At 40.7% G+C, this 26,018-nt stretch overlaps 1 protein-coding gene across 4 annotated transcripts in view; it reads left to right on the top strand.

Moving 5' to 3' along the window:
- The window catches only part of TMCC3 (transmembrane and coiled-coil domain family 3), a 133,034-nt gene that overhangs the window by 67,844 nt on the left and 39,172 nt on the right, over positions 1–26,018 (top strand). Inside the window, exon 1 of one of the 4 annotated variants that reach the window (XM_059471755.1) lies at positions 20,239–20,472. The exons of the other annotated variants lie outside the window; for them this stretch is intronic. Coding sequence (XP_059327738.1) covers positions 20,395–20,472 — 78 coding nt within the window. The 5' untranslated portion in view covers positions 20,239–20,394. Of the gene's footprint in view, positions 1–20,238; positions 20,473–26,018 lie in introns of those variants that run through there. 4 annotated transcript variants of the gene reach the window in all.

Genomic DNA, 26,018 nt, shown 5'->3' with positions numbered 1-26,018 from the left:
TAGTGGAATCAGACTTTCCCTAGTGTGTTTAAGAATATTAGTTCTTTGCAAAATAATTTTTGCCCTTAGAATAAAATGCCAGAAAATCTCCCACATACATGAGGAAAAACAGTCACTGTACTAGCATAAGCCTGTAAGCACCACTGGAGGCATTATTGCTTGAACAATGTGGGTTTATTAGCTTGCACTATTCAACATCTGAAGATACACTGCTTGTTTCTCTTATGTGCAATAATATCAACGCCAAAATAATTAATATATGTTAGATCCTATGGGGGAGAGCCTTGGAGCTCCTTGCATGCAAGCTGCAGCTTCTTGCTTGTTCTCCAAGAGGGCACATTAAAAGGCCTTTTTCGCTTGTTTTTGGGGTGCTGGGCCTTTCCTGTGTTATCATCTCAGACCTTCCAGGTGGTGGCACTGTCAGCATAACCCTTGGCTCCCAGCTCTTCTCCCCATCCCTCACTCCTGTTGCCTCTCTTGTGGTGCAGGGGACAAAAGCTGAGACACTTTTAACACACAGCTTCTTGGTCAGTGCCTTCATACCAGTTCAGAACGATCGCAGAATGGTTTGGGTTGGAAGGGATCTTAAAAATCATCTGGTTCCACCCAGCCCTCCTGCCATGAGCAGGGACATCTTGTATTTAGAGCAGGTTTCTCAGAGCCTCGTCCAGCCTGGTCTCTTCCAGGGATGGAGAGTCTACAGCTTCTCTGGGCAGCCTGTTCCAGCGTCTCACCACCCTCATAAAGAATTTCTTCCCAGTATCTTGCCATCTCTAAATCTAAGAAGGAATTAGGAAGATGTTATTTTCTAGGGATGTAATGGTCAATAGGTGTTTGCTGGCCCACTTTAGCTCGTGTGCTGTCCCAGCTGTGAGGGGTTTGTGATCATCTTTGAATTTCAGATGGTACTTTTCATGCTGCTTGTATCTGTTAAAATGCTGTATGTTTTGTGCTCTGAGACATTTCCTGACTACTCAGTAGAAATATCTGATTAATTAGATATCATTAGGTTAAATATAGTTAAATACAGAAACACAGGTAATTGCTTCAAGGATGATGCTTGCATAAATAATTTTTTCCTGTTGTTTTTCTTTCTCCCTAGTTCAGCTGTTGAAATATAACCTGTTCTTTGTTTTGCCATGGAAAGACCCCATACAACAAGGAGACATAGCTAGAAATCAATCATGCACAAATATTGTCCAATAAAAGTGTGAGAAAATGAGGAAAATAGTTTTTTCACTAACTTTTTGAAATCTAGTAAAGGGACCTGAGCCTGGAAAAGTTCAAACTTGGCCATTTACCATAGAAATAGAACACTGAAAAAAGGGTACTTCTAGCAAGGAATTTCTGTAATTTCTCTTTGTATAGTGTAAACCTGCTTCTCCTGAATAGATAGGATTTTGGAGATGTCCAGCAGTGATTTATGCCTAGTTTGTACCTTAGTGCATGGGGCTTTCAATCCAATTGGGTTTATCTGGTATGTTGTATTTAAGTGGTGTCTGTTTCTCCTAATTTTTAACTCCTAATTTTTTATTCACATAAGCATGGTCAAAGGTATGCCAAAAGAAATATCCACATTTGGATTGAAATGGTCCATTAATATGAAAGACCAAGATATATCAACATCATTTGTATTCTTGCATATGCTAAATAATTGTGTTTTCAGAGTGGGTATATTATGGCATTCTGATTCTGAAATAAGTACAAGCCTCAGCTATAGCTGAATTATTAGTTGCAGCGATTTAGCTCTGCCAGAAATGTGAATATATAGACTGTTAACATGGTGTGGGGCAGCAGTGGTGAAGATAAATCTGTGGCTGTGCTGATTATTCACCTTTCCAGACAGCAACATTCATCTTTTTGTCAGTATTTGCACCCATCCACCTCTGTAAAACTGGGAAACACTATTAAAATAAAATCCTTGTTTTCAGTATTGTTGTAATTGAAACCATTGTATTATTTAGTTTTCTGAGATCTTGTGTGCCACAACTGTGCTCATACACCCTGATGTCCTAATGCTTTCAGTGATATTCAGTGCTGTGCTTGGTAGGACTAAAATGTGCCAAAAGCAGTTTGTTTGATTATTCTGAATATTTTGCTAACTATTTGGTTTCTTTGGTTTTCCTCAAAATGGTTAGCACTTATAGCTTCTTTTTTTTTTTTTGTCTGAAAATTTGAAAATTGTAGTGCAAATAACTAAAATAGGAATTCAAATAGGCTTAAGTACTTCATTTGGAAACATTTGCAATAGACTCAGTCATAGGTGATAATCTGAGCAACAAGTATTCTTTCTAGTCACCACCAGAAATGATGGTAAAATTACCTTATCATATAGGACAAGGTTTTTTTTTTTCTTATTTTTCCCTAATTAAGCAGAATTTATATTTTTTTCCTCTTTACCACTGAATTTATTAACATTTTTCTGCATTAAAGTGAGTAGATGTTCAGCTGTAGCTTTAACCCAGAGAATTTATGTTAATCATCAATGAATTACATGGTAGTGATTGAATTTATCAGAGTATTATTCTAGGACAGCAAGTGTCATAGCTTTTTTTCCTTTCACTTTTCTGTAATGAAGGATAAGAGGGATATCTGCAGGTTGCAATAGTACTGAAGCTGTAGCCATATGCTCTTTGGGGGTTTTAATGAGTAGGTTACCATCAAGTTAATTTTCAAGTTTGCCTTCTGCAATTCTGATTCAGTAAACTGCTTAAGTGATGCTGTGGACTGGGGCAGTCCCTAATGTCTGACTGCAAATCTGAGTGCCAGATTCTCCATACCACCAGCAGTACCTACAATAGGCAAAGTCATGAATGGCTTTCAAAATGTCATTGTTTGTCTGTGTAACTATTTATTGATTGATTTTGAACCACTGAGTGCAGACATGGATTTCTAATGACAGCACTAAGACATTTGTATCATTAGCTTGATGTTAATGTGCAGTGCAAGAAGCTATAATAATAGTCACAAATTACAGATTTTTTTCAATGAATTTGAGGGATAAAATGTGGTGTGTACCCAAAATAAGAAACACCAGCCATATGAAGCCCAGGTTCTAGCCTGCACTTGCTTTTCTGAGATGCATTGATGGTGCTGATGGGTAGCAGCAATATCTGAAGAGTGTAATGGTAGCTGTGCAGCTTTGAGGGCAGGCTGCACCCAGCCCCTTTGAGAAGGGGTGCCCTGGGTATGAGCAGCAGCACGAGGCTGCTGGGGTTGCTGTTTGTGGGCTCATGTGCTGTGGGTTTCAGGTGTGCTCAGGACAGACCTTAGGCATCTTATATATGGGCTGCTGAAACACGGAATTGGTGGAAAATATCCTTGGAGGTGCAGCTGGGTCCATGGCTAATGGATTTGGAGCAGCATCCCAGGTGTTTACATGCCATTCAGTGGATTGCACAATGCCTTTTGCAGTTTTCTTCTTGAGTAGGAACACAGCTAAAGTGTCAGAAGTAGCTACTTCATTTGGTCATTGCACTATGATACACTGGATTTCCCACTGCAGTGGATAAAGACCAGCTGGGACTACAGAAACATTGCAAACAACTGCACAAAGTAATAAGCAGTTCTCAATTTGCAGTCTATAACAATTTTTCTTCTGCTTGATTGTTTCTTGGGTTATTGGCCCACTGAAAATTAAATAAGATTTTTCTTTGACACAAGTAGTTTACCTTAGATGAGGCAATGCTAACTGAAGAGAAAAGCCTAAGTTCTGTTTATGGTCTATTATCTGTGGTGGCATTTTTATTCCACAAAATGGGGAAGCCACTCAAAATTCTAGTTGCAACTAGATTAACTCTTTGTCAAAAATATTATTTTCTGGGAGGGGTCTAATTTATGCATTCTTACTACTTTGCTGACTAGCAGTAGTTCAAAATAAAGAACATTTTGGCAGAAATTTAATCATTACATGTGGTTGTGAATGCCCATTGCTCAGAGAAAATTGTCCCTGTAATTGTGCTACCATTTTAACTGGTATTTTAATTATGGGTCTTCTGCTTATCAGGGTGAATCCAGGGACCATTTGTTGTGCACCTGAATCCACTGACTAAAATGTTGGAAAAATAAACTCTGTGTAAAATGTAAGAGAGTTATTTAAAATAATGAAATAGTTCCAAGTGCCAAACATGTGAAATCAAAGCAAAAGTGAGTCAGCTTGTTGTGACTGTGGGAGCAGCAGGTGAGGTGGGGACTCTGTGACCTACTTTGCTGCTCTGGTCTATTGGTGTTAGTCATCCCAGAGGCCAAACCCCAAAATTTCACATCTGTTGGTATTGTTACTCAGTGATAGTAACAATAATAGTGATAGTAAAAGAAAGTCCATTTCAAGCACATCTGTGATTTCTCATACTGTGATTCACTATACCTGACTAGACTTGTTCTATAAGGTTAGCATGTTGTTAGCCTTCATATATTTCATCCCTGTTTTTTAAGTAATTTTTGTTCTGCAGTGTCAAATAGTCTAAGCCTTCAAGAAAACTTTTATGGTAGTAGAATTCAGTAGTCATGTAAGGAAAAATCTAGCTAAGACTAAGCCTGTAGGTATTTTATTTAATTTTTGATATTAAATTATCTGAGCTACCTTGTACCATAGGCCTTCTTTCTTGGCAGACTTAGAGTTCAGCCTTGTGAAGGAACCACAGCAAAGGTTAAGAAAAATGAGCATCCAACACGCATAAGAGGAATTTTATTACAGCAGTGGTGGGTGGAAATGAGGTTAACTGTGTTGACTGTGTTACTGTGAGCCAAAGATCAGACACCAGTTTCTGTTGTCAGGGTTCAAACTCAGTTATAGAGCTGTGCCTTCAGCTGTCCTTAATTACCTTGTTGAGGTAATAAAAAAGGGAGAGTCTTAAAAACACCTTGTCATTGCTGGGCAAGGAATTGCTGGATTATTTAGAAGTTGAGACTGATGTCTCTGTGTGTACATGCATGCTTCAGATCTGTGCTATTGTGTTTATGGAGTTTTAAATAAGATGACTTAAATAGGTCTTGAGACAGTTTAAAATCTTGGCTGAATTATACAGATTACTCAACTGCTGAGGAACCTGGGTGCCCCCCAGGCCATCTGAACTGTACTGCACGATGCAGATAAATGGTTTACAGGCCAGCAGTAATGTTTTCAGAACTCATTGCTACTTCTCAGTTTTACAGCAGAGGGTTCATAGGGGCATCAAAACATCTTTCACCAAGTTGTAGACTTGTGTGTTTGCTGTGCTGCCACACTCTTCGTTGTCCTGCAGCTCTCAGCAAGATGGTTCTTCCTGGGCTGTGGTGGGCACAGGGCCCAGGACAGGCACACTAGGAGGTGATGCCTCAAAGCTTTCTCCATGACAGGCATCTGTCTTCTGCCATGCCCCAGGTCATGTAAGGAAAGGATCAGGAGATTATGTTACAGCTGTTGGGAAGGATGGCACAGTCCACTGGCAGAGCTAACCAGCCTGTGACAGGGCCACTCAGTTCGCACCTCCCCATGTGGCGCATCCTACAGCTCCGGCTGCTGGAGCCTGCAGCCCCCGAGTGCCACTGTGCAGCCCCGAGTGCAGCCCCAAAGTGCAGCCCCCGAGTGCCGCTGTGCGCCCTGTGCAGCCCCACTGCCACCCCCAGAGCTGTCCCCTCTGCAGGGCAGCCGAAAGTCACCCTTGGTGTGCCATGGGCTGCTGCCGATGCTCATGGGCTTCTCTCAGCAGTCCAGGGAGTTCAAAACAGCCACGATTGTGTACCACAGAACCACTGCCCGCGTTTTCCTTCTCTCTTCTCTTGCTCCCCCCCATACTACTGCTGCCTCCTCTGTGCTCTTCCATGTCCTATCACTTTCTTCCCCCCCATACTTCCAGATGATTGTACAAGACATGGGTTAAAAATAGTTTCCAGAGGAGAAACATGTTTGCAACAGTGGAAGCTAATGTAAACAAAACCCAATAGAATGGTTTTCTGGTTCACAGTTTTATTAATATCTTTAGCTTTAAAGGGATTTGAGATTTTTGTGAGGTAAATGACCTGTTGCAGGCTACACAGACATTTCAAGTTAAAAAAACAATTTAAGGCATAATACAGCCTTCATGCATACTCCTGTTGCTTGGGATTGGAAAGGTTACTGAAGATTTCCTTTCCTGTTGCTATGCATTTTATTTTCATTGTTGGGAAGCGTAGATGAAGGTGAAGGTAGCAGCTATTTCAGGAGGCTGCCTGTGAAGCAGAAAAGTGTTTTAGATACCTTTTTCCATTCTTGTTCCCCCGTGCACAAAAGCAGATGCCAAGTACCACATGCTCCCCTATTTTGTCTGTCAGGAGCTTACGTAGGATTCATCTCTGTTTTTGTGTAGAGGCTTCTAGGGGAGTCTCAGATGCCAAGCTGAGCTGGTTCCTCTGTCACCATCCTCGTGTCCATTTTGTCAAAATGCACCTGGAGAAGCATCACCAAATTGTATGTGCCCAGGTAGCTTTCTATGACAGTCCCTGGGGTCCTGTAATGTGAAAATGTTTGAAAAACATAGCAGCAGTAAGATGGAGATACCTGTGGTGCACCTTTTTTCCCCCTGAGATAAAGGAAAAAAAAGCAAGTTTTGCTGGGCCTATATCCAAGGTAGCTAGTGTTAGAAAAGAAGTCTGCAAGCAGATTTAAACAGATAAAAACTGCTTAAAATTTTTATCATATCTTATCAGTGGAGGCAACAATGTCTCTCAGCAGAGTTTTCATCCACTCCATGAGTGGATAAAGCAGGATGTGCACCTGCAGGGCAATTCCCTGAGTACGTGGTAGGTGAGATCTGCCACCCCAGTCCCCTCATTTTCTGCTCTGGCTAGCAGAAAGATAAGATGTGTAACTCCAGAGCAAATGAAGCCATGTCAAACTGAAGGTTTGGTGTCCCTTGCCTGGGATAAAAAAGCACAGGGTTTTTTTACCAGAACTGTAGCCAAAATGTGCACTATACACTGGTTTTAATTTTTTAGGCTTCCAGTGATTGATATACATTGAGAAATACATTTTCACAAATATAAGCAGATTGTTTACATTGAGTCTTTCATCTCAGAGCAAACTTAAAGTATGGCATCTTTACATTACAGCATGCCAACAGCTGGGGTAGATTATTTCAGGCAAGCTTTTGTGTCTTGCAGTATCACCTACACAGCAGATTTCTTAGCTTTGTTCCTATGTTTAGCCTCAGTTATAACTTTCTCAATGCCCACATTTTTAAGTTCCCTCTAAAACTGGCTGCTGCCACAAAATAACCCCATTTCTGTTATAAGAATAACATTTAAATGACATGGCATGGCCAAAACCAATCTGGGCTGACAAGAATTTCTATCAGTACACAGCTGAGGCATCAGCCTTCAGCTGAAGAGTCCAGTTAACAACACCAATCTTTCTTGCAATTTATTTCAAGTTCAGCTGTCTCAGGCATCCGTCTGCTGTCTTCCGTCTTTTAGAGAAGTTGACAGAAATGAAATTAGTGGTAAATTGTCTGGGGAGTGAAATTCCTTCTGTTCTGACAGTGCAAAAACACATGACAATATACCTGGTGGTGCTATGGAGGCCAGCACAGTGGTCAGGAGTTTCTGCTCTGAGGAGGGTATGATTGTGGATATGTTTAGCAGTATCACTTAGATGCATTTATTTAGGTTATACTAAACCCCAAATGCTTCAAAGAATTTATATATGTAATAAAAATATCCTTCAGGCTTTATTTGAAAGATCCATGTATGTTTCAAATCTTTCAAGTAAATCACAAAATCTAAGGGTGTAGAAAGATTGAGGTTGAATGTTAATAAAAGATTGCAGCAGGAGGTAGGCCTTTCAAACTCCCTGGTTATCGTGTTAGTACTGAGACCATGTCTGAAAGTTAATTCTGCTGTGGGTTTTTTTTCCTCTGTTGTTTTGCTAGTGCCTCACCCTGATACTCTCCAGATCTCTCTTGAGAAAAGACAGATTAAAAATGATGTGAAAAGACCAAGTAGATTATCCTGGAAAAGTTAAGTTTTAACAAATGGTGCTTGTACTATAGCCCTGAGTGATGGATAATTTAGTAAAATATCAGTGTGCCTTTGAAATAACATTATGGAAGAGCCATTGGCCATAATTTAAGTCAATTGCCTGTATGTGTGCATTCCTAAATTCTCAAAAATAGTTTCCATGTTCTAACCATGTGCCACATGATCTGAGAAGGTCATCAGATTCTTCAGTGTGTAAGTGTCTGAAGGGAGGGTGTGAGGAGGATGGAGCCACACTCTTCTCAGTGTGCCAAACAATAGGACAAGAGGCAATGGGCAGAACCTGATGCACAGGAAATCCCACCTGAACACGAGGAAGAACTTCTTCACTGTCCATGTGAGTGGGCACTGGAACAGGCTGCCCACATAGGCTGTGGAGCCTCCCTCACTGGAGATACTCAGAAGCCATTTCAATACAATCATGAGTCATGTGCTCTAGCAGACCCTGCTTGAACAGGGACGATGGACTGGATGACTTCCAGGGGTCCCATCCAATCTTAGCCATTCTGTAATTCAATACTTGCATTAATACATTGGTGTCTTTGCAAATCTACATGAAATTTGAAGTCCATAAAATTAGTCCTGAGTATCCATTGCAGCAGGTATCTCACCTACGCAGTAAGTTCTGCCTTAGCTGCTTCAGAGACTGATGCTGACCAGTACTGCTGACAGCATGATCTAAAAGATCTAACTAAATTGTGATGTGTCAGGGGTAGAAATCACCACTTTTCAAAGCAGCAGCCCTATATGCTGATCAAATCCTAGATGATCAAAATAATTTTAATTACTGTTGTTAAATTTAAATCAGGAAGATAACATACATACAGAAACCTAGAGACATGTTTCTGAAATTTCTTACAGGGAACAAACTGTTGTCATGGATATAAACCTTAGGAAGATTTTCTGCACTTATTCAATTAAATCCTACTAAATGGAATTAGGGAAAGCCAGCTAGAACAAATTATGTATTTCTTCCCTCCTCCTGAGACACTGTTCTGATAGAAGTACTCCTGCTAGCTTGCAGCCCAGTTAAACACATCGTCTGCTCAGTCTTAAAACTGCAAGACTTCATATTTCTGATTCAATAACTGATGCTATTGCATATTCTTTATTTTGTATGTAGCTATCTGTATATGTATTGGTGTGTTTATGTGCACACATACAATTTATGTATATAAATTCTAGCTTGATGCACACAAGTAAATGTAACTGAGAGCTCCATATCTAACATTCAGAAGTATCCAAGTGCCACGGAACTTGTAGTGAAAAGCATTTCAAATTTACTAGTGGATGAAAACGGGATTTTAATGCACATTTGCAGCAGGACTGTGGTAAACTAGAGCCACATTCAAAGCTGTGACTGCTTTGAATGGTTCTGCAGAGCATTAGAAGCACTTACTCATTCCAAGCACTTACTCATTCCAATTACCAATCTTTTTTCCTTGCTTTAATGCCTGCCCACAATTTATAGAATTAAAACCCATTGGCCACACCACAAGTAATTTGAAAGGGTCGTTAGTTGTTGAAAATTGATAATGTTCACAAAAATCTAAGGGTTTATCACAACTCCATCACATTTTAAAAATCTTTTGCAATAATTGATTACTAAAAATCAGCTCAAAAACCTCTCCAATCAACCTGTAACAAGCAGAATGAGTCCACTTACTTTTTTCCTTTTGGGTAGAAATGTACCAAGATTGGTACATCCTTTCTCAAAGGAACTCTTTGCTTTCTTCCCACTGCCCTGTTTTACTGTCCATCCAACAGAGTACCCAGCCAACAGCTGCTCAGCCTTTTGGAAGACTGAAGTGAGGGCTGCATGATGTAGGTGTTCCCCCTGCCCACCGTGCAGTGCCACATGTAAACTGCTCACTCTACCTGTGAAATGCTGTAAGCACTGGGGAGGCATAAATTAATAATGTGTGTTTATACATATGCATGCCTGCAGAATATCTGATGAACAAAGAGAAGGGAGCTTGAGCAGTATATTTTTAACCTCAAAGTTTTCTGTCTAGTGTTATTCTTCTTTCTGATTTTGCAGGACAATATGAGGATGTCGATGACAGGCATGAAGGGATTTGTTTGCTGAAGTGGCATTCCCAACTGCTGAGGAAGATTGGGAAGCTAGGAGAGTGGGAGATGCTGGTGTGCGTGTATTTGGTGACACAATGTTTGTATGCATGCAGGTCTAGAAGTTACAAAAGGAAACAAAATCACAGAATCTTCTGAGTTGGAAGGGAGCCACAGGACTCATCTAGTCCAGCTCTTAAGTGGATGGCCCATATGGGGATGGCACCTGTGACCTTGTCATTATTACCACCACACTCTGACAACAGGGTCAGGAGGGTTATGACAAGAAATTCTGGGGGAATCAAGTCAAAAAAAGGTTTGTCACAATGCAAACAAGCTGCAGTAAGTTCATCTCTGTGCATGCCAGGAGGACGTAAAAAGCTGTCTGTAAATACAGAACACACCTTGTGGGGAGAAAACCTGATGAACTGGGATCAGTTAATCTCTTCTGGTTTTAAATTCCTGTATGATTTTGATAGATGGCTGAAGATGTCATGCTGAGAGTTACTGAACATTTGTTTGTTTTTATTCTCATCTTAAGAAGATTATTCACTTCAAGCTATTTAAATGCTTAGGGACATTGTTTAACTTGTTAATGTTTATTTGCTGCTGTCCCCATTCACTACAGAGGAATACAAGGATTCCCTGCTGATTTAGTTTAATTTATCTGCTTCTTTTCTCTATCAGTGAAGCTGAATTGTGTACACATACACCCTCATTTCATACTATTGGATGCCTTAGAAAAATAAATACATTCTAGTTCTGGAGACTGACATATGAAGTTCAGATAACTAAAGGAAATTTATCAGTAGCAAAGTTACCAGTATCAAAGAGAAAAGTTTGTAGAGATTTAGTGAAACATCTCCTGGAGATGACTCATTCTTGGAGAAGATGAGCATATTTCTGCTGGGTCAGCTATTTAGTTATATAGAAAGTTTTATTTCTCTTTTCCTGAAAACCAGATGATTGTTTATGTATGGTGCTTTATCTCCACAGATGTTCTAATGCCACATTTGCATTTTTGGTCCTTCAAGCAGTTCTGCTAGTTTTCATCTTTCCCTCATCTTAGTTTCAGCAGCTGGTATTATGATATTCAGATATAATTGCTGATCTCAGCTCTACCAGAAAATTCATACTGAAGCTTTCTGCTAGGTTTTTGCTTGGATGAAGCTGCTTGTTATTTTTCCAAAGCCTAACTAATTCAAGCTGTTATTGAAATTCTATTAGGAAAAAAAAAAAAAAAAGGAAAATAGTTCATTTTGAAGGTTAAATAGTTCATTTTGGGGTGCCCATGATTTTACAAATTTTCATAAGTAATAGGCTGACTTAAGATTTGACTCTGTGTCTTTTACATTAAGAGTCTTTGGATACATGTGTACCCTTTGTACACAATTAAATCTTTGTCAGCTAAAGATGCAATACATGATTAGCTTTTTTTAAACTGCTGATGTCTTCTGTGTTCTGCCTTCTGCCCCCAAGCATGATTCCCTGCCCACTTTCCTGAGTCAACACCACAGCTTGAGTAGATGTGCCAGTAGATGATGAGGGAGCTAATAAAACTCAGACATATGTATTTTCACAATGTAATAATTTATTTTGTTTTGACAGAAATAGCTATCACCTGCACCAGCTCTCAGTGCAGCTCACTGTTGTTGAATCTAAATTACAAGCCAGCTTTAAAGGATAAGATTCTAGACTAAACACAGGCATTAAGGGTACATCTCTCTGCCCTGATATTACCTGCATGTGTAGCATTGCAGGCTACTGGCCATCAGTTCTACGTACTAACTGAAGCTGTGTCATCCAAGCAGTCAGTGGTTTTTCTTGCAGCTAAACTACATAGTCTGAATACTCCTCTGCCCAAGTTACTGCTGTGGACAGCTTGCATGGGCTGCTTCCACACTGATATCACCAACCAGCCATTTCTTTTTATGGCCCTGAGGCCTTGGATACCTTCCCATGCCCATAAATCCAAGGACGCTGATGTCAGCTGGTGGCTGTGCTGGGGGGGCCCCACCTGGGACTGGGATCATCCTTCACCTGGGAAAGGGGCGTGTGGAGAGCACCCTTTTGTACCTGCTGGCTGCTGCTGGCTGGGCACTCGGCAGGGCTGCAGGTGTGTCACCAGCACGGCTTTGCTCACCAGCTAAGGCAGAACCTGAGCCCTTCAGCTCAAGCAAATCCTCAAGCCATGCCTAGAGGTGCAGTGTAATGAAACAGAACTGCTGAAAATGGTAGGTTATTTTTGTGAAAACTTGTGGTAGAAATGAAAAATAATTTTTACTATTAGTTATTAGTTATTAGTAAAATAATTTTTACTGTTAGTTTTCAAACTGGTTTATGATTTGATATCTCAAAGGAAAGAAGATGTGAGAAAATGAACTGTTTAGAAAAAAATACAACCTTTTATTGTAAGAAATGCCAGATTCTGGGGAGTGTAAATGAAGAATACAGTCTGTTGTTTTGTGGTTGTATCAGACCTCTGATTGAAATGCTGAAAATCATTGGAATTAGTAAGGGTCCGAAATGCAAAGTAGAATCTGTCAGGTCCCATGTGTTTGTGATACCACTTTTTTCTTTTGTCTTAACTTACGTAATAGGACTTTTTCTTGGCTGTGCTACTTTGTTGTAACTTTTGTGTGCCTGCGCCCCAGAAATCTTAATTACTATTGATATATACCTTGTAGTTTTTATGGTCTTTATACTGCTATTAGCTTATATATTGCACCGATACTTTCTTCTGAGACTCCTAATTAAGAAGTGTTTCAAAACGTACGTGAGGTAATCTGTATTAGCACAATGAACAAGCAGGAATATGAAATTTCTCCCCATAAAATACTTAAAATAAAGTTGTTGATAAGGTTGTGTATATGTGTGGGACATAAACACACGAACACAAATAAATTTAAGGGAACCTTGTAAAAGAACACTGGTAGGCCTATAACAGTTTTTTCCTCTCTTTTGATATTTAAGTGTTTGTCTGTGAGATTCTTGTTGATAACATCATGCCTTTATACTGTCTGGGCTTGAAAATTCTGGTATCTGTAAAATTGTGAGCCTGAGGTGGTTACAAATCAGAAGTGGGGAGCTACTTGTAGCTGAAGCAAAGGCAAGTGCTTTGCAACCCTCCATATCAGACCAACCCAAACCCAGCTGCCAAAACTAGTTTTGTTGGGTTTTTTTTTAAGGCAAGAAGAGAGGCAGCTTCATTTTTCAGTGACACTTGAGGCCAGCTGATGAAGAGTTTATTGATGGGCACTGGAAGGGAAGGGAATTTCAGATTATTCCAGCCCCAAAGCAGCCTGTCTCTGCAGGGTGTCTTGTGTCCTGTCAGATGTCTGTGGACATTGAGGTTCTCTTTCCTTTTGTTGGCTTAGGATTGATTTATGTATAAATGCTTTGTAGACATAGCTATATTGGTAAATAAAAAGAAATCCTACCCTCCATACATATAATTCTAGTAAGAAAAGATTGGTTACAGTTATGCTGGGCATAAAGGCAATAATTTTGTTCCAGAAAATTGCATTGCTATATAGCAGAATAGGAATTTTTATTAGGAGACGTTGTGTCTTTTCTGTTCTCTAGTGATCTCATGCTGTAATGTTTTTCAGTAATGGAAGTTCAGGGGGAACTCTTCCTAAAATAAAAGGACTCTACTGTGTCAATACAGCTTCCAAAAATATTGCAGAATAAGCTGCTGCTGATATATTCTTGCTCAGCTCAGGTCCCATGGATAAGACAATGGTACTGTGTGGTATCTCATATAATTCATTGGTTGTATAAGAATAAAGCAGAAGACTTCAGTTTGTGAAAGACGTTCCCCCAAATTTTGTAATGAATAATACCTTACTAAATCATGATTTTAAAGGCCCCAAAGAATTATTATGAATATTGTTTAAAAAACACATTTAGTTGTTTAAAGTTTTATAGTAATAACACAAAAGTGGCTTCTTGACATATTACTGTATTTAGATATGTAAAGGGAGTGTGTTGCTAGATACTTAAAAAAATGGCTGATACTCATCTACTTAGCATAACAGAAATATCTATGCTATGCTCTGGAGTTTTTTGTTTGCAATTTCTTGCCTTTAAAATATTTGTTGTTAAAATCAGGCACTTGGAAAATTTCCACAGTTAGATAATTGTAGGTGATCATCTTTTACATTCGTGAGGGAATTTGAACTTCATGTCCTTGTAACTTGCATCTCTGTAGATAGAGTCACTATAATAAAACTCAAATAAAACTCAAAGGGCTGTGTTGCAACAACTCTCACCAGGACAAGGTGTAGGCTTACATGTATAATCATTAATTTTTCTGTCCTCTCATAACCCATCTGTGTTTTCTGGTTGACTGGCGAGCGAGTCCTAATTCTGCATTTGACTTTGTCGATTGATATGGAAATAATTGATGTCACACATTTAGCATGACATAACTTATACAGAGCCACCACCATGCAATGTACCTCATAGATGAATAAAAATTGGCAGGTTCCTATCCAGCACTGTCTGCTATCTGTGTGCAGCCCTCAGCCACAAACTGAGCTGGGATTCTGTGCAGCTATGGCCATAGAGCAGTAGAGTGAAAGCTGCAGTGTATTAACTTACAGAGCCTTTAGGAGCTCAGATGTCACCTACCCGGCTACATGCCACCTCAGGGGGACTGCAGGCGCTGCTGCTCGCAGAGTGGGTTAGGGTGGCACATTCCAAGAGCAATTCTTGTGCTCATGGGCTGTGTCTAGTGTCCTTGTTTTAATTTGAGATAAAATGTTGCCCTGATATAACCACCAGAATATGAAGTAATAGGAGATTCAGACTGATTGTCTTCTGGCAACAGCCTGAATGGTTTGGATGCAAGTTCATATTTGTGTTTTGGAAGGGAGTACACCTTTATGTGCCAGCAGGCTGCAGCTGTTGGTCCTGCATGCCTTGTGACAATGTCAAAGTGGCTGATTTGGGACTAAGAGGCTGCATACATTCAGTCTCAGGCAGCCACAAATCACATACTATGAGGCAGAAGAAAATTTGTAAGCTGATGAGCAGCAACCATTCATGTTGCTAGAGGGAGAATTCTCTACTTGCCTGTGCAACATGGACTATCTTTAACATAAATAGCTGGGCTCCAGGCGAGTTTTGGGTATACAGAACAGTTGGCATTTCAGTCTGCTACAAAGGTGGCTCTTACTCACAGCATTTGAAATGCAAAACACTTCCACCATCTAGTAGGTACTGTTTGCACTATTGCTGTCACTCAGCAGCAGCAGTGAGGAATTATGTAGCTGAATTTTCCTAGCTTGTATGAGAATGAGGAAAGGCCTGGAAATTGCCTGGAAATTCATCACACAGCAAGGGACACACAATAGTATGCAGGGAAAAGGAGAAAGAATGAGAACTTCTGTTACCCTGAACTGGAATTTTTTACTTGCTTCTCTGTACTTCACTCCCTATAAGTTCATCTCACTAATACATAAAAGTCTTTGTTTTGCAGTTTCTTGCTGTGTAGAAAATGTATACTCACTAAGTTTCTAGAGCTATTCTATTGTGAAAGCAGATAAAACATTTGGGACTATTGTGATAGCGATAAAACATTTCTTAATCAGAAAAGGACATTTCTTAATCAGGAGGAAAGGGGTTAATTAAAAATTTTATTTTGATATCTGAAAGTTTATCAACATCTTCTGAACACTTGTCAGAGCTTGGCAATACAATCTGCAAGTCTTGGTGCGATCCCATGGTAGTTTGTGCTGGGTACAAACCAGCAGAGTATCTCCTTTGTTGTGAGTGTGAAAGGCTCATGCTTTGGCAGAGGAACTGGGAACTGTGACAGTGCACTCAGGGCTAACTGCAAGACCAATGCCACTCAGCACTATCCCACTTGACCTCAGACTTGGAAATGACTAACAGTCTCTTTTCACGTAGACCCTTTCCCTGGAGACTGGCTGATGAAAGCTTTTGGAAAAAGATTTGGAGGACAAGTTAAAAAGTCTCTCAAAAGAAGTCCCAGTATCCTGTTTAGAGTACAGATGTTACCATTGTGGGAAAAGGGATCTTTGTCTTCTTCCTGATTGTACCTTTGCCAACATACCTTTGATATCAGATATTTAATTTCCCCCCATGAACATTAGAACACAACATTCAATAATAGCACTTTTAATTCTGGAGTTCAAGGTTCTCCACATGAGAAAGGTGTGCCATGCTTCCCCTTTTGCAGATAGGGTAGTAGAAGTCCAAAGAATAAAAGTAAATTGCCAAGACTCAGATTCATGATAAAACTGGAAAGAGAATGGGGCCAAACCTTGAGCCAGTCCCCAAATGAAAGAATTTCCATATTTTCCACCTTTACAAAGGTCTTTTTGGGTCTTTTTTGTTACTTCCCAGTATGTGTGCGTGACACCATCTAGGGGATTGTATTGTGTGGGAGTTGGATTTTGTTAGGCAATCCTAAAAGTGCACTGGCACTTCTGGTCCCACCATGGCCTATGCATAAGTCAGCATGGAAAATTTATAGGTTGTAGGTGGGAGTGGTATGTCTGCTGTGCAAGCATTACACATAGTCATGGGACAAAAAATGGATGGCAAAGATGCAGTCTCTGAAGAGAAGAGTGAGACAGGAATCATCTTGAGAAAGCTCAGGCTCCAGCTGATAGGCCTCCTTTGGACAGTGCCTCTGCTGCACCTCCAGAGATTTCATTTTCCTAAAACATGGCAATACAGGCAACTGCAGTATTGATGTCTGTCCCTCTGAAAACCAAATAGTCATGAATACTCTTGTACAGTGATCATAAGTCTTTACTAGACCTTCTGCTCCTAATAGGCATCGCTCTTTGAAAGGTCACTTTAATAAGGTAGGCAAAATTATGTAAATACCAAGAGTTGAGCATTGTGGATCAAGCCAGCATGCTGAACTGAGGAGAAGGACTGGAAAAGAATGGGCACTGACTGCTGGGCACTCAGTGAGGGATTTTGAGGCATTTGAACTTTAAAACTGGCAAAATGGACAGCTGGAATGATTTGACATTTTATCATTAATTTAAGCAACAGAAATTAATGTTTAAAATGTTTTTGGAGAAGAACAAAAGATAAGAGAATGAAACTGGACTACCATTTCTATCTAAGTCACTGTGAGTCCAGCTCATGCTCTTGCTGCTATCTGGAAGAATTTGCTTTAGTGGAGTTAAGGTTTAGTAGAGAGCAGGTGCAGTGTGTGGGAAGAACATTTATTTAAACTCTGTGGGCTTTTAAAAATGAGAGTGAGAGAAGTACCCAGTGAAGCTCTCAGTAGTACTGTGCTGTGCAGTATTCTGCCACGTTCAGGACGTCACGTCTCTGCTTTGGAGTGAGGAAGGAGAGCTGTACAAACCAGCTGTGTGTGCAAGAGAAGGGCAGGTGGTCTTTGTCAACCAAGCCAAATAAAATGCATTCTGCAAATGTGCCATAGGAAAAGAACCTGCTCCTGCTCCAGCTAGGAAGGACATAGTGGCCCACGTGTGAGAAGGAAAGATAAAGGCGGAAAAGAGCAGCCTTTGGTCAGAGAATTGCATTGCACCACAGTTTGACATAAGTTCTGAAGACACAGATGATTTAAGTCCAACATATGAAAAGAACCATTTGTTTAGATGTTGCACCTGCAGACACTGTCAAAATTACAATGAATTACAATGGCTTCTAATTCAGCTTGTGTGGAAGGACTCTCCTGACCCATGGGACAGATGTCTCCACCCAAGCAGCTGTTTGTCCTCCACTATACCTTGCTGCTGTGTGCAGCAGTTGTTCCCAATGGACTGGCCTGCTGTCCTGTGGTCACAGCTCCTCCAGGAGCCACCCAGTGCCAGGGCCTTTCACTGTTGGCACAGGAGCTGGAGCTGCTGTTTCTGGTATGCACCACTGAGAGCAGTGCCCAAGCAACAGATCCACAGGCTTGCTTGGAAGGTGACTAATGCAACACTGGGGCCTTACAAACCAGCTATACTATGTTCTCTTCTTAGAGGCTACATCAGGACAGAGCTTTCTTTGTAAATATAGTAGTCTGCATGTTGATACTACCTCTAAATATATATTGCATATTCCTGCCTCTTTTTATCTTCAAGAGAAGTTTCACCATTTTGTGGCTAGTCTGCTGGTACTATTTAAGTAAGGCTGATATGTAAATAAAACTCTTAAACTTTTGAATAACGTATGATTTATAGTAAGCCTTCTATTACTGAAACATCAAGCAGTTGCAGTGTTTTATGTGTCCCTATTCCAACTGCTTACCCTTTCTGTGCTTTGATCAACTATATCTGGCAAGACTTTAAAAAAACCCTGAAAGTTTCTGAGGAAATAAGGGTATTTCATCCTAGGTGCTGAAAACCACACATTCCTGTTCGGAAATGTCCAATTATTTCTTCAGTGAAAACCCCAAGCCCCACAAAATTTGCCTATTTAATTTGTTACTCACCTTTACCTCCAGAGTTCCTCACTCTCTGGCATATGAATTAATGTTCATGTCTGAGCTGAAGGGCTGAAAAAACAGTTTCTATTTCTGCTTTTTTCCCAGCAGCCTTTTAACTTCAGCTAACTCATTCAGCTTCATAAGAAGTATAGGAAGGGTGGCAAGTCACCATCTGTGTGCAGTATCTAGTGTTAGTTTGGTACTTTGAATACTGCATTAGGAAAATAGTGCTTCCTTTAGTAAACCCACTCATTGTTTACTTTGGGATAACTTTGTTAAAACTGGTATTAGAGTTGAAGATGAAACACCTGCCAAGAGGGTGAGGTCTTGTAGTATTTCTTTTTATTTTAGAATTCCAGGTCTTTTATTTATGAAGACCTCATTGCTTTAAAACACTATCGAGGTCCTCATGTCAAATAATTAACCTCTGACAGTACTGTTATGTTGGAACATATGATTCCAATAAAACAAACAAATGGCAACAGGGAAACATTTTTTAAAGCTGCAAGGTCCTCCTACGGTAGTTAACTATGTTGATATTTAAGTATGTTTATATACCCACATGCCTTGGGACTGTTGCTGTCTCCAGCTAGAGAAAAAAAGCAGTGTGAGTTGTGCATGAGCATGAGAGCAACTGTACCTAAAAGGTGAAATCCTGCTGCTCCTGCAAGAGTTGGCCTGAAGGAACTCCAGATTTACTTGTGTAATTAGCGGTGGTAACTCAACAAGTCTGTTTATTTCAGAAAGGAAAAGAAATACATTTCCTCTACTACTTACTGATTATAAAACAATATTTTACTTGCACTTTTCAAAGGGTTAAAATGTGTTAAGTATCACTTAAATGCATTACTCAGCATAGAAAGTCTGAAGAGAAATGTGAAGATCAGTCAGAAGCTCCACTCAACTCTTAGGAATTTAAGTGCATGGTATACACATGCCCTGGAAAACAAGTTTTCCTTGAGCGTTCAGAAGTATGGTTTGAAGCTCCCCTGTACCAGGATATTGAAGGATTTATCTCACATAGGTAATGTGCAGAAAATGGGGCTGAATTGGTTGTTCTGCTGCTCTACGGAACACTTTGGAAAATTCAAGCTCTGATTATTTAGTTGGTTTGACAGAATGTTGACACAATTTTATTGTGGAAACTTCTAGGTATCAAGGGCTTTCAAGCAGCAGTGTTGTTGTTGTTGTTTGGTTCCTTAGGCTGCCGAAGTCAAAACCTTACAAGTGAGTCTGCCCAAAACTGACAACACAATGCTTCTGGTTTCTGCCTTTCTTTCCCCTTTGGACTTTTGAACCTTTAGGTTCACAATATGCTGTGCTTTGTGAGGTTTCACTGTGGCCACAGGGTTTAGGTTTGTTTTAAGGCAAGTCGAGATTGCTTGATGGTGACTCCCTCCAAGACCTGGATCGGACCCAAAGCAGCGGCAGTCAGCAGGAGGAACTGTCATCCCTCTGTCCAGCCATTTCTCTGGGATATCATCGTGTCCCAGCTCCGCTATCCCCTCAGGCAGGACGGCATTGAAAATTAAACAAACGAAGGGACTTCTGGCCCAGTCCCTCTGGCTAAGCTCTCTCCCACCTTCATCCCCTCGCAGGCGTCCTTCCTTTCTCGAAGGAGGGGGACACCCCAGCCGGGGCCCCTCAGGGCCCGTGCGGCGGGACCCGGAGCGCGGAGGGGCCGACCCGGCCGTGTGGGGCTGGGGAGCGGGCGGGGCGGGGCCCTGCGGGCGGGGCGTGCCCGGCGCTCCCGCGCGGCGGCGGCGGCCCCGCTCCCGCTCCCGCACCCGCTCCCTATCCCGCTCGGTCCCGCGGCCGCGGGGCTGGTGCTTGGGCGGCCCTGGGCGGCACCGCGCCCGCCGTGGGGCAGCGGGCAGAGCAGCAGCGCAAACACTCGCACAAGCATGCCGGGCAGCGACACGGCGCTCGCCGTGGACAGGACGTACTCGGACCCGGAGCGGCACCGGCGCCGCAAGACGAGGGTAAGGCGCGGGGGAGACAGCCGGCGGCGCCGGGGCTGCCTGGGGGATTGGGGTGCCCAGCTCTGACAGGCAGCCGCCAACCTGCAGCACTTTCCCCGTGAGGTCTCCGCGTTTCCTAGGATGACGATCTAAAGGGAAGCTTTTTTCCTGTGTGATTCTTTCACGTTCATGCTCTGAACACTTTTTGGTATAGGAAAATGAAATGAAACTGGATATTGACTTAATAGAAACCAATGTTCGAGGTATCCCCGCAATCGAAACCGGAGGGATACAAGTGTAATAGAGAACTTACTCACCAGAGTCAACAGTGCCGATGATTTAATGCCGTGACTCTCTCTCGATCACAGTGGTGAATGCTGGGGCTTGGTTCTGTTTCTCGAGGTTTGTTTAATAAACTCTGGAGCAGGTGATTGTATCTGGCAGCAGAGATTATTATGGTTCCTTTTATGAAGTTAAAAGAGGGCTGTGGCAGGAATGGAACTTGACAAAAAGTGCACCTGTGTGTTGTAGGGATAAAGTAAGAATATAATATATATCCATGATGTATGGCTTTATGAAATAGTTATTCTTAGTCTCCTGGCAAGTTCATCTTTATTTTTGTGTTTTGTTCATATGGTATATATATAAACATAAACATGTGTAGGCAAAGCTGTGATCCTTTAATGTATTTAGTGGCTTTTATGGTAAGTGTCTGTTGATGAAGGCACTTAGCTTTTTAGTTTAAAGTTCTTACCTAAATGTTCAGTTCAAAAGCGTGTAAAAAGTGGCTTTTTCTTCCCATGCACTGCAGGAAAGGAAAATCGAGGTTGCTCTAGCTGACTTGGGATATTGGCAGAAATTCTGTTTTCTGTGCTGAGATTCTGGGTCTGACAACAAATGAACTTTATGGTTTGAAGTGTAAGAATCAACTATTTGTGAGGCAAGATCTTTTCTGGGAGGTGACTGGAGTGAAGGTTTTGGGTTTTGGGTGTTTTATTTTCCAGTACTGCGCATTAGCAGCATTCTCCATCCCTCCTGCCCATTAATTCACAGTGATGAAAAGGAGATGGTGTGATTCAGATTGCTTCAGAATAATGAAATATTTTTAAAATAGGTAACCCTATACGCTGTAGTATTACTACTGGAATCTACAATGCTCTTCACACTGTAAGGTGGTCACACATGCTAGTCATATTGGAGTTAACAGTGTTATGCATTTCCTGTGTTCTTCTCTGTAGAAAGTTGAACTAATTAGTTTCTCTTTCATTGATCTTGCTGTAAGAATAGTGACTACCTACCTAAGTGTGGCCATGGAGAAAAGTTGCATATCTTCATAATTTTTGGCATATTTGAAGGTTAAACTTTACTCTCTACTCTAGTTGTTTTATTTAAAAGTATAAAGTATCATGACTAATGCTGTGTTGTTTATTGTACTTGTGTATTGACATTAAAAAAAAAAAATCTCATGTTTAAGGGGATTTTAAAATAGCATTGGTCTTCTGTCTGATTTTGGATTTCTTTTAATCAGAATTAGTGTCATCTTCCCTTCCTGTGACCATGAGGGCTGGAAATAGAACTCTGTACAAGTTTAGAGTTGTATGTAATTGTGATGCTCCAGGGTTTGGGCTTTACAAGTTGTGTCAAATATCACAGAACTTGTAAAGTAATTGCTAGGTATGGTAGCAGCATGTTATGTCTTCCAGATGATGGTAAGGCCTTGTATTTAATCTGTTTGTGCTTAGTTCAGACCAATTGAAATTTTTCCTGGGTAAATTGCCTGGATAACTTCAACGTTTCTCTTACTGCCTTAGCCATAGGGGTAGAAATGGTCACGCACTGGAGCGGCAAGAACTGGTACTATTATGTAGAAAAAAGCAAGAAATTAGAATGCTGGTTTTTAGTTAGAGACTGAACAAAAATCTTCAGAGCAGCTGAAGTTAAAGCTGCTATTCTAGAACATGGATGGAGAAGAATAATGCAGTGCATGGACAAACAATACAGAGCTGGTGGTGGGGTTCTCAGGAGCCTGAGCAGACTAGGGAGGCTTGCTGTGTGAGGAATGCCTTGGAGCTGGATTTGGTAGCAGGATAGGACATGTTGTAAGTGAGGTGAGATCCATTTAATAAAGTCTGGGGAAAAGGGAGGTGTTAAAGTAGAAGCTGCATCTCCTAGTCTGTATAAAATAGGCTACTCAGTCCAGTTTTTAGGTGGTGGGTGTTAAAGGAATTCTCCAGCCTATAGGTTACTGCACGTCTTCCAAGCCCAGCTAAGGATTTTCCTTATGAGAAAGTGACACCTTTTCATTGGACAGGTAAAATGACAGTTCCAGAATTGCTGTTGTGTATACTGTAGGAAGGCATCATTAAATTTAGTTTGCAGAAGTGCTGGAACAATTTACTGTAAATACAGCCTTCGGAGTTTATAAATGTAGAATCCAAGGGGATTTAAACATTTTTGCTGCAGCCAAAAAGCTTCTTCAGTGTATTGCAACAGGTCTGCTCAATACCTTCTTCTTTGAGGCTGTTTGAAGTATAAGATATTGTGGGTTCTGCTAATAATTCTCCATATGTCACATTTTGTGTGACGTTCCCCGTGGCTGAACGAGAGGAAATAATTCATTTAGGTATAGTTGGATCGTTCTTAACTTAGGAGAGTCACTGCTGCTGCTGAAGGCCAAATATTTTGAAGGAGAGGCTGTTCTCTCTTCTTGGATGTTCTCTTCCTTGGATGAATCACGAGGGAGTCCAGCTATGCCATGCACAGCAGTGCTGAGTGGGGTGTAAAACCACTATTACATGAAGTGTAATGGAATTAGTGCCTTACAGTTCTGCTTTTATGTGGTGGGTATAGATTTATAGCCATGTAGTTGCCTTAGTTCTGGAAAGTCATCCATCTCCAGATTAGGAAGGGTGCCCTTCCAGGAGACTTTGCCTGCCTCTCCTTGCCAATAGTATCTGGTCGCTATAATCTGGATTACTGCAGATCGCTCCGGTGGTGCAGGTGAAATCCACGGACAGTACAGCCATGCAAAACATTTCCTGTCTTCTCTGCTAATGCCAGTTGCTGCAGCTTCACTGTGCTTTACATCCACTACTAGCTGATTCCTGCAATGCTTCAAAACAAATCTTTGAAAAACATTCAAAATCAGGACCTAAGATATGAAGTAGAACAATTTGGGAACAGGAGTTGCATTTTTATTTGTCATGAACAAAGTACTGCTATTGCTGGAATGTAACTGGCGGGATAGTTTAAAAAAGTGTTATAGTGTTTTCTTAAGGGATTTGATTTTTCAGTAAGCATTGTGGAAGACTAGGGTGTTCAGATTCTGGCCACACTATATTTCTTGACCAGTAAGTCCATGCAGAGGTCTATCCAATTGCAATAGTTCACATTCCTGAAGCTCTGACTAGCCTTGCTATGCTAACCCGTGCCTCACTGTGCTGACTTTTACTTCAAGAGCACTGTGTCAGGACTGCCTTTCAAGGCTCTGTAAGGGTCTGTTAAAGTTTTTTCTTTTTTAATCTGTTGATCAGGACATTGCTATTCACTCTTGATGTCTTACCCATTACTGAACAAGAACCCTCTGCATTTCATCAGGACTATAAATTTATATGTATGGCTTTGGAGGAGAAAAGTCCTTTTCCAGTACAACTAAAACACATAAATTCCTTAACTGCAACCCATCAGCAGTCTATGTAGGAGTTTGCTTGCTTTTAGCAAGTACCAGATGTGTTTGAGAAGTCCCAATTGATTTCTTGCACATTGGAGCTTATTCAGAACTTTCTCTTTATTAGTGGAAAACAGAATTGTAAGAAGCCTTCCTTTATCTGAAACAAACACACAAACCTTACCTGAAACAGGTGTGGTTTGCTTATTAATGAATAGAGAAATTAATTTCAAGCTTCTTGTTCTTTCAGCCTTAGTGATACTAGCAGCAGAATCAGTGGGGTTTTTTTTGATTATTTAATTCTTATGTGATCATGCATATAAAAGGCTTACACCAAAAAAAAAAAGCCCAGAAATTCACTTCCTTTCTACTGATGAAAAAGCATTCTGTGGAATGTCTCTTCTCATTTTCAGTGTCTGTCTTATGATCCCTCCCATTGATCTTGTCTATAGGCAAGGCAGACTTTAATAATCCCTCCTCATATGTGTGTCTTTCTAAGCCTCTAATCACTTTCATCATCTGTCCTTGAATTCCCTTTATTTCTTAAAATCTTCAGTAGGTTTGGAGGAAATGACATAAAGGAACCTAAAAGGATTAAAAACAAATAACCCCAAGCAGAATACTCCACCAAAACAAACAAAGCAAACAAATCGAACAACAAAACCCCACCAAGTCTAACTAAAACAAAAAACCACTCCACCCACAGTTTTAGGAGATGGGGAGATTTAATCTCCTGGTGTTCTTTTAAATACAAAGATCACTGTGGAAGACATGCCTTTGCTGGGCTCTTTTAACCTGTAAACAAACCTCCCAATATTTTGTGCTCTAAGACCTTACACACGCTTTTCCCCACAGTTCCCTCAGGTTTGGACATAAGACAGAAATAATTTCATGAGACAGTTTCACTAGGACCCCCAAGCTTTGGTTTTAAATCCACAGTGTAATTAGAAGTGTGTGAGACCTGTTAAAAGGTAGCCTGCATGATCCAGGGGAGCTGGAAATAAGAAAGACTGACTATTTTGTTAGAACTGAAGAAAAGCCTGTTTTGTTAATTTAAAACAGTAAACTGTTTATTATTTTGTCCATTTAGAACTGTTTAAGAAATTTCTTACTTTTTTATTCCCTAGTGCTAGAAAGGAATATTAGAAAGTTTCCAAAGTTGGGTTTTTTTTTGTTTTTTTTTTTCATTTTGGGATTAAATACACCTAAAAGCTAAAGGACAATGTTAGGTCAAATGAAACAAAAGGGAAGTTGTTTCTGTGCAGCTTAGTTTAGCATTGCTGTGCTCCCCTGATCATGCAAGGTGAACCTCTTTTGTAGACTTGTAGGCTATAAAGGTTGTGTTCTCATCCGCTTCATCTTTTCCCTAACCCAATAAGACAGTTTTAAACAGTAAGTAGAATGGAGGATGCATCTTCTTTGTAAGGTTTAAACTGATTTAAAGTTTGGAATCTTTATACTTAGGCCTTTCATAAGTTTTGGTTGTCACCAGGAGAATTCACATCTCTGAAGACTGTAGAGAGTTTCCTTTGCTGTGCTGTTGATCATCCTCATTGCAGTGGATGGTATTGCTTACAGGACTGGGGAATTCTTATCACCTTTTAAATGTTAGGTATATGTATAAAAAAAAGTCCCTGGGGGAAAATTGCCAGCCTTCTGATTTGCTTTCCTTTCGAAGGACGTATAATTGTTCTTCAGTCGGGTTGCCAGCAGTGGTGCTGGGGGATGGCACGAGCTCCAGATCCCTGCCTTGCTTGTTGTCATCATCTCCCTAGGTAAGGCTTTCACTAGGCACCATCTAGGTCTGCACAGGGGCTGAGCCTTCAAGGTTTTGGTGGGTTTGACATCTAATCTGGTCCAAATTAAAAAGATTCCTGCTGCACATTGTCCCATTTTGGTT

Source organism: Ammospiza nelsoni, chromosome 5 (assembly GCF_027579445.1).
Source record: "Ammospiza nelsoni isolate bAmmNel1 chromosome 5, bAmmNel1.pri, whole genome shotgun sequence".
Lineage (NCBI taxonomy): Eukaryota > Metazoa > Chordata > Aves > Passeriformes > Passerellidae > Ammospiza > Ammospiza nelsoni.
Note: the sequence above shows the minus strand (reverse complement) of the source record. Positions and strands in the feature narration are given on the sequence as shown.